Source organism: Rhea americana, unplaced genomic scaffold (assembly GCF_003343005.1).
Source record: "Rhea americana isolate MKP2758 unplaced genomic scaffold, rheAme1 scaffold_97, whole genome shotgun sequence".
In the NCBI taxonomy this organism is placed as follows: Eukaryota; Metazoa; Chordata; class Aves; order Rheiformes; family Rheidae; genus Rhea; species Rhea americana.
Window position 1 is genome coordinate 3,176,906 of NW_028187166.1, and position 13,466 is coordinate 3,190,371.

Consider the following 13,466-nt stretch of genomic DNA (forward strand, 5'->3'; position numbering starts at 1 on the left):
TCATTCTTCTCTACACTCTCCCATCAGATACAAGCTCTTAGTCACTTTCACCAATAAACATAAAAAAGCCTTTGAAAGATAGTTGTATAATAATACTGATATTTGTGTGAGAAACCAAAACAAAGGGGAACAGAATCACTRTGTTGTCAGATGACAACTCAGTGGAAGACTAGAATAAGGAGACCTAAGTTTACCCTTCTTCAGTATCATCTCCAGTTAACTACAATGACTCATCCTCTGATGATGGTTAAGGACATATTTTTTTATGTCCTTAGAGTTTATTCCTCTCCCTCTTTAACTATTGGTATTTTAAGTAATGATTGCTCTCAGTGGTACCTTTGCAAAATGAACTAGGGTTTCATAACAGGAATAATGGACTATTTGAGAACAAAGCTCACCTGCTTAATTTTGGTAGAAGATWTTTTTTAGAGATATGTCATGAAACTAAGATTGTAGCCATAGTTGCTCCTAATTGCCATATATTCTGATTGACGTAAGTTGGAGGCTTTGTTCTGTTTGAGGGTGTTGGTTGTTGAGTGTGGTGTTTTGTTTGGGTTTTTTAATTGCATTCGTCCCTGTAGTATCTGGGAGTATTAAGCTTTACACAGCAGAGTACCTTGTTTCAGTAAGATGATGTGCTTGCTCACTGTTTTTTGAAGTACATCATGGTAGTGAAATAGGTCCAAAAAAAAGTGCACTGAACTTGGAGCAGAAAGTGGGGAGTTTTGTCTTGATTCTGAGCTCTAGAAGGATGTTCATTCCCCAGGGAATRGACTGTGCTCTCTGAGAACGTTGTTTCCAGTACAGATGGGTGTTGTCATCCTTGTACTTTTCTCTTATACCACCAATCTGGTGACAGCCTTCATATGAAATGTTTACACTTTACATCTCTCCCATTTTAGGATTCACAATTGGTAATAGAAGCTTTTAAATCAGGGTTTGAGCCTCCAGGAGATATTGACTTTGAGGACTTCACTCAGCCAATGAAGCGGACTGTCTCTGAATCCAGCCTTTCAAATTCCAGAGGGGATGGGAAATCCGAGCCGAAGTTTGGTGGCAAATCCAAGGGCAAGTTATGGCCATTCATCAAGAAAAATAAGGTACTAAATTGCAGACTTCAGTTTGGTGGTAGTATATTTGCAGTCAGTAACTTCTGCCTTGTTTAGTAATCCTGGCAACTGCAGTTTTTCTTAAAGAGAATAGTTTCAGAAAGTTAATAACTAATGTCTTAATATGGTGTTTTGTTGTAGTCTTTGGTTATTTAAAGATTTTTTTTATATATCTTAATTTTTTTCCTGTACAATTTTTTTAATTATGTTGCTGTTTGTATATTTATTTATCTTTAGTTGTGAYGTCTTTGCCATGGTCCATTTCTGTTCCTAACTCAGAGAAGGAATTGTATACTGCTTTCATAGTGCCATGTGTGCTAACATTGTTACCTTTGGGCAGCTTTCATGTGGCATTACTGTTTCGACTCTTCTAAAACTCTCCTTGGCTTTTCATTTGCGTTGTCTTTTCAGTCTTTGTAGTGGGTTCAGCAGCTGGGTGGCTGGGAACAGGGACTTGCTGTGATTCATTCTTAGTTTAGCATAACTAACTGAGCATAACTAAGCAGTTGACTTTTACAAAAAGAAACGTGTTAACTTATGTGTTCATTTTCTTGACCATTTCATTGTCACATTTTACACCATAATGCATGGCAGCCATTTACTTGGGGTTACCAGAATGTATCAGGATGACTGGACTAAATCTGTTCTCAGTAACACTGATGCAAGCCTAGAGTAGCTTCACTTTTTTAATCTCACCCTTGTTGCTCTGACCCTTATCAAGCTGCTTGCACTAATCAGTGAGTACAAAAATATACCTGATCAAAATGGGTTGTTATATTGGGCATCTATGAGAGAACTCATCTCTCTGGTGCTTACATCAGTGTAGCCAGAAGCAAAAAACAGGACTAACAGCTCCTGAGCAAATTCATASAATAATTTTTAAAAGTGAAGTTTGATGCACGTTAGAGGTATGATTTGAAAGCAGGAAGGAATGTGGTTTGTTGTTTTCCAGATAATAGAAACGCTACTGGGCACTCAGGTACCTTCCTTATCTGATCCATTTAAATTCAGGTATTTGAAAGCTCTATCCATATGCATTATTCTGAGCCGTCCACAGAGCGAGGACAGGGCAATTTGTGGGGATAGCGTTGCATGGAAAAGTCTGCATGAGCTTCCTGTCAAAATACTTAGTATTACTCTTCTGTTGCATCATTTACTAAAAACTCCCATTTAGCACATTCTTCATTTAACACAACTCTTAAATACTGCTTTCCTCCCTCTTTTGAACCATGGCCTTTAATATTTAATTATTTGTTTAATTGTTTTTTTCCTCTGATTTCAAATATTGTTTTTGATGCTTATTTTCGTTTTGTGTTTTATCTTTTTATTTTGGTTTTTATTCTGTCACTTCTCCATCTCTTATACGTAGCTTATGTCCCTTTTAACATCCCCCCATCAGCCCCCTCCTCCTCCCCCTGCCTCTGCCTCACCCTCTGCTGTTCCCAACGGCCCCCAGTCTCCCAAGCAGCAAAAGGAACCCCTCTCCCATCGCTTCAACGAGTTCATGACCTCCAAACCTAAAATCCACTGCTTCAGGAGCCTAAAGCGCGGGGTAAGTTCTCCTCTGGATACCTCTCTCTCTCTCTCTTTCTCTTTTCTTTCTTTCTTGCGCTTTTATTGCACGTTCTGTTTCGTAAAAACTTGTTTTGTTTTGTGAATGAACCCATTGTGTTTTATCATAACATGCAGACAAATCCAAGGAATCCCAAGGTAGAAAGTCCTTTGTAGTCAAAAACGCCACAATGAAACCACAAAAAATACACTTTCAGACTGAAATTACCTATTCTTTTTGAGGGGGAAGATTGTCCAAAGTAGGGATGGAGCAGCTCAACATTAAGTAATACTCACGTGAAAATGACAATGATAAACTATGTCATTAATTTAGTAGCCCCGCGTATATTCGCAGTAGAGTTTTGGGGGGAGTATCATTGAGAGGTTTACTACAGTCCTGATGTTGCATGTTTCCTCCTTCACTATGAGAAACCACCTTCTTTGCAGGGTAGACTCAGCTCAGTATCTTTTTCAAAAGGAGGAGAGTAAATTAGGAAGGATTCTAGGAAATAATCCTTCTGACTCAGGGCAAGTTCAAGCACCTCACTGAAAAGATCGAACATCTCTTGCTTTAGTAGCAAGAACAGCACTTCCCTGGATTTTATGGTCTGGGATGCTTCTGTGTAGAATTTCTGGTAGTGACTGTGCCTTGCAGACAGTGTCAAGGGCTGGAGTGTTTGCTTGTTTAGCAAGTCTGACTCTTTAAGATAAAACCGGTGAGAGGTGAAGCCWGAAATTATTTTAGGTGGTAATAAAGTAGCTTTAGCTTATAAGGTATGGGTTTCCTTTAAATCAAGGCAATCATGTTAGTGACACTAGGGAACTGAATTTAATATTCTCTGCATCTTAGCTGTGTTGATTACAGTTGGCTCTAAACGTTTGGGACTGATGCTTCCCAAGAGCCTTAACTGCATCTGAGAGAGAGACGTTTCAGTAAGATGAGATGACTTGACTTGATTCCAGACTAACAAGCATATATGTACACATATCCTGATATTTACAGGGCTTAACTCCAAATTACTAGTTAATTATACACCTATGGAAAAAGAAATACGTAGAAGCAGCTAACAAACTGCGGAGAAGATGGCATGAGGTAGCATCTGTCCAATCCTTACTCAAATCAGCAGTCTTGATTCACRTATTTTCAGTGACTTCCTTTTGGGACTTGGGGCACTGTTAGAGAACTGACACTAGGATGTTTGTGTTGAAGTAAGTTAAATCAGACCACCATTAGCGGTCTTTGTATGTTGTAGCCGTTAAGCAAGTAACAGCTGAGATGGAACTTCTCTTTCCTCAAAGAGAACCGTTTTTCTTCCAGCAAACTGTCACATAGCACTGAGAAGTTGCTAGTGTAGTATGGCTTTGGCTCCTAGGTTTGGATCTGTAGAATTATTTCCTCTTATAAAAATTATACCAAGCAGACACAACGGTTGAATATTTAAAATATTTTAGAGCAGACTGTAATGACAAGGAAATAACTACTTTCGAAAGCCCAAGTTCTGCTCCAGGGACTGCACTGACATTTAGGCTTGGAGACTGGAGTAATAYGAAAGTAGAGATGATTTCACTAGGGAACTTCAGTGTTGGTTAGCTACAGAGAACTGAGAACAATGCTGTAAACAATGTTTTAATTGTATCATCTGGTTACGGAAAGTACATTAAGAAAATAGACAAATTTCTTGTGTAAAAGTTTCCAGTCCTTTCCTAAGGAATTGCCATTTAATGGGGTATGATTCAGACTAGAGCCCAAAAATGGCACTTCTGGTGCTTTTTGATGGGGAAGACGAAAGTGTCTAAGCTGTCATAAAGTGTATTCTGTTAATATGCCTCCTTCCCTCCCCTTGGTCGCACAGTTTGGCTCACAGCATCTTATCTTATTGACTCTTAAGGGGGAAAACARTCTTTTCTATTCTGCTTTAATAGCAGGTTTGGAGGGTGTGCTGCTCAAGAGTGTCTCGAAGGCAGCTGTTCTGGTGGGTTGACTTCTGCAAGGCTTGCTCATGCTTAGTAGCAATGAGATGCTTGGGAGAGTGAAGGCACTGCTGAAGGGGAGAGCTTATATTGCAGTCTGATGYTCTTAGTGTGTCGTTCACTGAACCGAGTGCTTGAAACAGCACTGAATGTTTTTAACTTAATCTAAAAATACTTATACTAATTTAGTTCTCCGGGCGCTTCACAAATTTGTTTTTCAAATGTACAAATTCTTATTTAGCGAATATTTGGCTGTAAAAGCAGTTATAACTAATTGCTGTTAATGTTGCCTGAAGATGGGCTATTCTAATATGTTTTACTTATCAGAGAAGTCTAAGTGAGCCTTTTATAAGGTTTTCTCACCTCCTCGTATAGATTTGCTTACTAATACTACACACCATGTGGTTTTTCACTCACTTATTTGAAASGTGAAATAGTGAGAACAGTCTCCTATAGTTTTCTCTGAAATCTCCTCTAATTTCTGCTGACACATATGTTAAAATGTGAAAGGAAAGATTTTTGCTAAATCTTCGTTTAAACCTTCCAACTATGTTCTTTTTCTATTTCATTTCCTTCCTCTGTTAGCCACCAGGATGTTTGTATGTAAATACTTTTCCTGCTTGAGTCATCTGGCAGAATTGGAAGCAGGCGTTCAGATTATAACATCTTTTTCTAGAGGGGCAAATTCAGGCCATTTAGTTCATCTACAAATACAGAGTAGGAGAGGCTGCTAAACTCTGGCAGCTTGCTCAGTCTGTTTTTGAGAACTTGGAAAGTTCACATGTCATAGGTCCTCTGTGGCCAGAGCTGAAMTGCTGTGGTTTGCCTTGTACAGGGGGGTCACACTGAAGGGTCATGAAAGTGCCTTATGGCCTTAAAAAACAAAATAATAAATTAAAAATCCTGTTAATCCTGTTAAATTCCAAATCCTGTTAATTTGTCAAATGACAAATGTGATTGGCATTAGTTTCAGCTAATTAGTACAAAATGGCCCCCTGTATATAAATTACAGCTAGGTATCACTGTTAATTCTGCTCTTATCATATCAGTTTTATTTATAAGAATTCCAGTTTAAGTCCTCTCTACTCCTCTGTCCCCTTGCAAAATCCCAAAGGATATGAATTTCACACTTGAGGGTGAGTTAGCGTTGCAAGTACTGGATTGTGATTTTACTAAAGAAATTAGGCAGGAGGAAGTGGGAGGAAAGCTGTCTAGCAGAAGAACGTTTGATATGTGTAGAGATAGATAAGTGTGAAGCAACTATTAGAAAGGAAATGTGAGGAGCCAGCAGGACAGTGCAGCGTAATGGATGTTTGGCTCTGCACACTGAAGAATTTTGTTTCATCTGAACAGTGTCTTTGCATGGCTACTTTTGTTCAGAGACAAAAATCCCGCTCCAGACGGACACCTTGCCGTGAACTTGGCCTCAAGAGATTTTAAATATTTTTTTAGGTTATGCAACTCAATTATCCAGAGGCAGATCCTTCTCAGCCTTGTGATGAACTGAGCTGTTAACTCCAGCTAAATCAGTGTAACAATTTATTTCACTGCAAATTGGATCATAATCCTTTTCTGCATTTGTTTCCAAGGGAGAAGTGCATGAAAAGGAACTACTTAATATGAGCAAGTCTAGTAGATATCAAGACCTTCACAGGATAAAATCAATGGGAGCAGAACTGTGCCTTGTACTTGATCGTTGAAACATAAGCGAGTGAACAGATTCCCATACAATTCTGCCACAATACYGCTGAGATCAGAACATGTCTGGATAGGCAGTATGTTTTAGTAATTTCCATATGAAGTTTTGGTTTAGTGTGTTACATTGCATTTGGAAAGAGAAATTACTAAATTTAAAAGAGCAGAAAAATCACTGGTGACTGTTTAAAAGTTAATTTTATAATCAGTAATGATATGTCATGTACCCAATCTGGTTTTAATTTTGCTTCCATACCAAAAATCTTATGAATCTTATTTTCATAGAAGGAAACAGATGCCTGAGCAATTAATTTACAACAGATGCAAGGTTAATATAGAAGAGCCAATGTGAATGAATATCAGTGGTCATTGCCAATATGAAATTCTACTTAGTTAAAAAAAAAAAAAAAAAAAGTGTTAGGTGCTGACTCTTGTCAATGTCTATGATTTTCCTATCACATTTTCCTATTTTCCTCAAGTTTTTTTTTCTAGCCCCAGCCGTAGAAGAAATGTCCATTTCAGAGTACTGCAGAACTGCTCTAGCACTTAACATAGATCAAAACTAGATAAAGGAGGGGAAAAAGTTTCTTGCACATAATTTATGGGAGTGCTGTTTAATAACTCTTTAGAAGGACAGTATAAAAAAGAAACATACTTAAATTAACTTGTCTCTTTAGGGAAGTTAAAGCCAGAAGAGTACAAAAATGAGGAACTGCTTACATAAGTCATAATTTCATTTATGCTTGCTCTGCTTTTTCTAATTCCATTTAGAGGACAAAAAAACCTCAGTACTCTGCTACTTGATATTAATTTTGTGTTCTTTCATTTTACTGCCATATGGCAATAACATCAGCACCTTTTTTTGAGCTGTACTTCTMCAAGAAAAAAAATCCAGGGGTAGAACTTACTCCTTTAAATTATGCTGTGTGGCTTTATGCAGACCTGCTTTGCCTCTCTCAACTCAGACTGGGCTGCGTTTGGGAAGAAGATGGGTTTGGGAGCTGGGACACAGCGACTACTGTCATTAATCAGGTTCCAGTCTCCAGGCTGTTCKGTTGCACCCAGTGGAGGGTTTTTTGTGGTTTCCTTTCTAGTGGAAATTGTTGACTTCATTACAATGTAAAACTTTATTGCCGTTGCAGCAGTTAACGTTTCCCTTACCCTCTCGTCTTGCCTCTGTGTCGTGCTGTCTTCCCTCTTCCCCGGACGCGTAGCTTCTGGTCTGCCCGAGTGATTAGTACTTTGTGATCACGCAGCATCAGCAAACAAAACAAACGAACCTCTCTCTTACTCTGTCTGTTCCCTGGGCATCGGAAGACTTGTTCTTTTAGAAAGTGTGTGTGTGTGTGTGTGTGTGTGTGTGTGTGTGTGTGTGTGTGTGTGTATATAAATATATATCTATGTCAATACCAGGGTTTTCTGGAGGGTTGGGGTGGTTAAAGCCTTGGTTTATGCCAGCCTGGATGAAGATGTTTTCTGCTCTGGTGTGTTTAAGCTAGCCTTTAAAAACATGGCACTTAGTTATTTTTCTTGTGAAAATACTGAACTCCCTGAACGCTCACCTAGTTGCTAGCAAGTTTCCTCTTTGTACTTAAAGGCTAGTTAAACACCAAGCTATCTTTTGCTGTAGAAGCAGTAAATGAAGAGATACTTTGCTCGTATTCACTGTAACGGATGTGTTTTCTCTTGCTGATTCACCAGCAGACACAGTCTTTGTATTTTCACAAAGAACTCATGAAGAGGACTTTAGGGACCCCTACGTGTGCCATTGAGGCTAGGGAATACGTTGTAAGTCTGTGTATGGTGTGATCAGCCCATACCGTTGCTGCACAGTCGCTAACCCCACTTACAACATCCTTGGAGTGTGCTGTGGAAATACGCTTTGTAAAAGATAAAGCCACGAATCTGGGGAGAGGCAAGTGGCAGCTCGTTGTGTGGCGTGCATTCCCAGTTATCTGTTAGTCCCAGAAATGCTGAAATTGGCACACTTAATGGTTGGACCTTGGAAATTCAGACTCTAGTGTGGAACCTGCTTAAAGTGCTCTTGTCTGTGTAGCAAGGGTAATAGCGTAGAAATCCTAAGTAATTTTTGTGTTCTATTGTGCTATTTCTAAATTAAAATTGTAGGCTGTCCCAACTTTTGCTTTTACAGCAAAGTTGCTCTCTATAAAAAGTACTGCAGGTGGGTTCCATGCATTTATTCTAAATTATTTATCTGGGTTTTTTATGAACATGGTCTTGACCATCGTTAACCATGCCTCCTAATTTACAGCAGTGCAATGACACGTGGAGTATTGGGTGCCTTGGTGTTAGAGCACTGTGGAGTTTTCTGAAGATTCCCTGAGCTTTCTATAATGCTGAGAGTTCATGGAATCAAGACTTGTGACTTCTGATATTTGGAGAAGGCTGAGTGTAGGGGAGATTGTTGTAGGACCACTAAGAAAGAAATTTACCTCTTGTGTGTATGGAAGCCTTGGGGGCTATTTCGATCAGTCTTCTGTAAGTGAGGTTAGTGGCTGTGACTGTCCAATAACACATGGACTTGCTGGCTTTCATGCTCTCTCATGTGTTATTGAAGCTTGTGGCTCTTAGGCTCTTCATTCTTTCCCTGCAAAACTAAGCTAGAGTTGATCTAAATTGACAGCTTGAAACAGATTTGCTCGTTTTACAGAAATGGAATTACTTGATTGTTCAAGGGGAGGAGGGGGGAAATGCTGCTGTTCTCCCAGAAGCTGAGCAAGTTTCTAGCTGTGAAAATCCATCAGAATTGGCAAAAATAGTTATTTACTGAATATTTAATGCAGATTTATTTTCAGTCTGCTTATATTTGTTTACAGAAATTGGATTAATGCCATAAAACTATCAGTATATTTCAGAAACTGAAAACTGAATGACTTATTTCAGTATTTGATTGTTTTCAATCTATGATCTGTGTTGTTATTTGTACTGGTTATAACAATCTCTGTACTATTTGGATGGAAATGCTATTAATAAGATTTGTTTTATTTTTATCATACTTAACAATGTAAGAATTTGGAAATGCAGCGTCTGTAATCCCTTTGAATTTTGCTGAATTTACAGCAAAAGAATAGTGTCAGTGCAGATGGTTCTTTGCAGTAGTGTAGTGGCTTTAGAGTGAGTAGCGTTTAGAAAGTAGCGCATGTAGCATACATTTGTGCCTTTTATAGAGTGCTTTTGTAGGTAAATATTTTTTTCTGCACCATGAGTGTTGTCTGTATAAATGTACAAGAATCTTAATTTGCGTTGATCATGTCTCTGCTAAAGTTCACAGGAATGCTAAAGCAATTATACACATAAAGGCTGCCTAGACCAAATTCTTTCAGCCATATATTTTAGCTCATTCTTTCCTCTTCTTTTATGATTATTTCCCCTCTCAAATTGATTGTTTTTTTTTCCCCAATGGCCTCTTAGCTGAGTTAATTTGTCTATTGCACTGTGGTTTTTACTGTATATTTATTTACCAATGGACCGAACCTCAGAGGGAAGCTGAATTGTTGCTTTGTCACAGAATGGATCACTTCAAGTGGAATATTTCACTATGTATTTTACAGCCATATTTTTCATTTGATGATTGTCCTATATTATTGTATAAATTCTACTGAGTAATGGTAATGCTTATATTTGAAAAATTTCATACTTAAACCTGTTATCAAACACATTGATGGAGCTACCTTTATTTTAAATCCAATCCTAAAGAACYGTGCTTTGGCTAAAAATAGAGCATCAGGAAGCGTGACAGCACCATATCCAGGAGCTGTTCGTGTTAAAATGGCAGCAGAATCTTGAATGTGGAAAGATGTGCACAAGTCTGACAGTACCGATTATTGCCTACAGTGAGAGTTGTTTTCTAACTTTCATTGTTTTGTTTGTCTGTAGCACAGAGCAAAGCCAGTTATGCATTTACAAATTCATTGCATAGGTCGAGCATTTCACAATTATTCCCACCGAGGTGGTAACAGAGCCGCAGCGCAGCTCGCTGGAGGAGGAGGCAGGGTACAGTTTTGATTCTCTTTAGAAACTCGAACAGCGGTTAATGTAGGCTCCCTGGCACACAACAGAARGGCACTTTCAGGCTGTTAGTCTCCCTGTCTCATGGAAAACCTCTTGAATTGCAGCTGTCACAGAGGTTTACAACACTGGAAGAGGGTTTAGGTAAGTTAGGTGGTCAGCTGCCCACGTGCGTTTGTTCACCTGTCAGTTTGAAGCCCTACAGCACTGTTGAGAGCTGCATGTGTAAGTGATATAACACAGAGGCAAACCATGGTGGTGTGCAAGATTTTGGCCTTTTTTAAACACATGCCTCCCTTTTTAGTCTCCTACTTTCMCAGAGTAGCTTGAAGATGGTGTTTTGGCTCTGTACCAGGAAATGTGGTAACCTTTAACGAATTCTGACACGTGTATCATTTAAGGAGCATGGATAGCAGCTTAGGAGGCTGTCGTAGAATCGTTTGGATATAAAGAGAGAGGGTTTTTTCCCTTCTTTGTCCTGATGTTGACCATGTAGCAAAAGGGTATTTGATTCGATGAGTATTTCCYTATGAATCCTGCAAGCACATGAAACATCTGAAGTAACTACCTGGAGGACATTGTGCATAGTGCAATAGCCTGGGGATATCATCCTTTGGACAGAGGCCTGAGAGCGAGGGTCTGTCTCCTTGAAATCACTGGAGACCCCATAATGCTTTTCACAGCAGGAGTCCAAGTGCAGTACCTTACCTCTTTGCTGCATTCTGGCCAGGTATTACTGTACCCTTCGCCTAAGACCTTGCCTAAAGCGGCTGATACTTGTGACTGCTTTTCAGCACATTTTTGGTCTCAAGTGACTTGCATATATTTGCAAATCCTGAGGTTTGTTGGGTTTTTTTTCTTTGTGCATCAAAGATGTTACCTTAATGAGAAGAGCACTGTTGTTGTCATAGCAGCTGTAAATAAATCAATCCAGGCCACGTATTCATCTGCAGTAGCAAAGCATGCGTGTAGAGGTACAACGCTTTTCCCTTTCTGCTTCCACCAGGGAAATGGCAGCTGGTTGCTGGTGTTGGCCCATCTTGTGAACTTTTGCACAGATCTGTTAGTGTTGCCCATTTCGCGTTCCAACAGCGAGGGGGATGTGTGTCATCTTATTGTAATGTCAGTTTGAAAAAGTTCCTCTTCTACTGATGCATTGTTGTTTTTTCTCTCTCTTTTTTTTTTCCCTGTATCTCTCCAATTTTTACATGAAGCTTTCTCTCAAGCTGGTAAGCACATTTACAGCATGCATATCCTGTGTTTTAACCACAATTTTCTGTGTGTTTTAATGTGCACTGTGTCACATGTGACATGACACTGAAATTAATTGTTAAATTTGTTTTTGTGTTTTGCTTTTTTTGATATTTATCAGATAACTCTGAATACACAGGTCTGGAGTCTAATAGAGGTGATCAGAATTCAATCTTTCTAATAAGCTGCTAAAACATTAACTCTAATATATAGCTTAGTTTTTATTTTTATAATCTAGGGCTATGAAAATGTAGAAAATAATATCAAGTAATTCTGCTACTGTATGAAGTATACATAAAAGCATTTAAAAACTTAAGGTCTCGGTGTGCTTGCGGGACCATTTATAGAGAGAAATGCAAACTTCTTGTGTAACTAAAAATAGCTTCAAAGTTGCTTTCCATGTCCAGGTATTACTGGAAGTTAGTATCATTATCACCTACATTTTACAGCCCTATGTAGTCCTGAAAAATAACTAATAATTATATTAAAAGTTCTGTAAACCTTAACCAAGAAGGTTAACTCAGTCTGATTTGAATTTGCCAGTGATAATGTATATACGAATCCTAAATTCTATCTTGGATGCAGCCGGGAAGGTATCTTGAGCTACGGTAAGAAAATACGCTACTGAGTTGGAAAGGGGAGGGGTGAACATACAAGGGAAAGCAAATTGTGCGTTGAACTTTACATTCGAGGTACTGTACTGCTTGAGTAGAGATATTCCACACCTTGATGTATTTRTGATAGCTTGTCAATGTTCCTTTTCCCTAACTGGTTCCCATCTCAAGAATGTGACTATTGCTGACCCACTTCACGCAAGCATGCAAGAGGCGCAAGTGACTGATTGCAATTTCAAGAGCTTCAGAGAATCGGCAGTAGCTCATTAATTGCATCAGCTTGAAAGTTTTCTTTGTTCTTGTCAGTCAGTGCCTTTGGGGCCCTCTCTCCCTGTTATTTCTCTCCTGACACACACACTGTTCCTGAGTACACTGTTCTGGACCTGTTCTGTTCATAGCAGCTTATTCTGAGGCTGTACGTTGACACTAAAGCTACCTAACGTAGCTCTGATTTGTCTCTGGATGTTTCAGGCCCTGCTGTTGCACTGCACAAAACAGTGACTTGCTCAAGCTGCCTTAGTAATGTTGCTGCTTAATGAAGACCTGCAATAGGCCTGAGGATTAAAGTCGTAGAAATCTTCTGCAATTTAATTGTTTTTTGACTGTTACCAAGCCGCTGGCCTGGTGGTCTAAAGTGTTTATACCGAGGGTTTCTATTTGCTGTTTTCCTGGTTACGATATAGGTGTGTTGTGCTGCTGAGTCAAGCCTTCCTACGTAGGAATACGTGCTCCCAAGTAAATGGCTGACCTGGCCTTTCCCCCAAAATTTCACAAGTCCAAAAGATGTGCAGAGAGAGCGGAGACCTGTGCATGTCTCAGGAGGGGGAAATTGGCTTATTGGTAACCTTTTATTGGCTCCTAGCTGTAAAAGAGCCCAAACTAGAGCTGATAAAGCTCTCCTTCTCTCTTTGTCGTTTCAGCCCAGCAGCTGATCCAAACATGGCCACTTTTTTCACATGGTCCTTTATTTTGTGACCACAGTTTATAACGTGCATCCTAAATCTCAGTACTTTCACGCAAGGATGTCTAGTGAGCGCTGTCTGTGCTGTTCTTATGACAGCACATCAAAAATATCACAGACTCCCCCTGCTGCACTGTAAAGCATTTCTAGGAAAATACAGGCAACCTTCACTACTTGAGAGAAAGTCCCTGGGGTATTTTGCTTGAGAGCATGAAAGGTACCCAGCATGTGCAAGAAGAGCTCCATGACGACTCATTTTGGAGGAGGAACTGTAGCCTCTGTTAC

General features: G+C 39.3%; 1 protein-coding gene across 14 annotated transcripts in view; it reads left to right on the forward strand.

Moving 5' to 3' along the window:
- The window catches only part of FNBP1 (formin binding protein 1), a 99,111-nt gene that overhangs the window by 69,705 nt on the left and 15,940 nt on the right, over positions 1-13,466 (forward strand). For 5 of the 14 annotated variants that reach the window (XM_085325252.1, XM_085325248.1, XM_085325246.1 and 2 more), the window contains exons 9-11: positions 903-1,100; positions 2,479-2,661; positions 11,570-11,584. In XM_085325252.1, the coding sequence (XP_085181378.1) occupies positions 903-1,100; positions 2,479-2,661; positions 11,570-11,584 (396 nt within the window). Of the gene's footprint in view, positions 1-902; positions 1,101-2,478; positions 2,662-8,027; positions 8,115-11,569; positions 11,585-13,466 lie in introns of all 14 variants that reach the window. The other 9 variants (XM_085325250.1, XM_085325253.1, XM_085325251.1 and 6 more) reach the window with 4 other exon arrangements.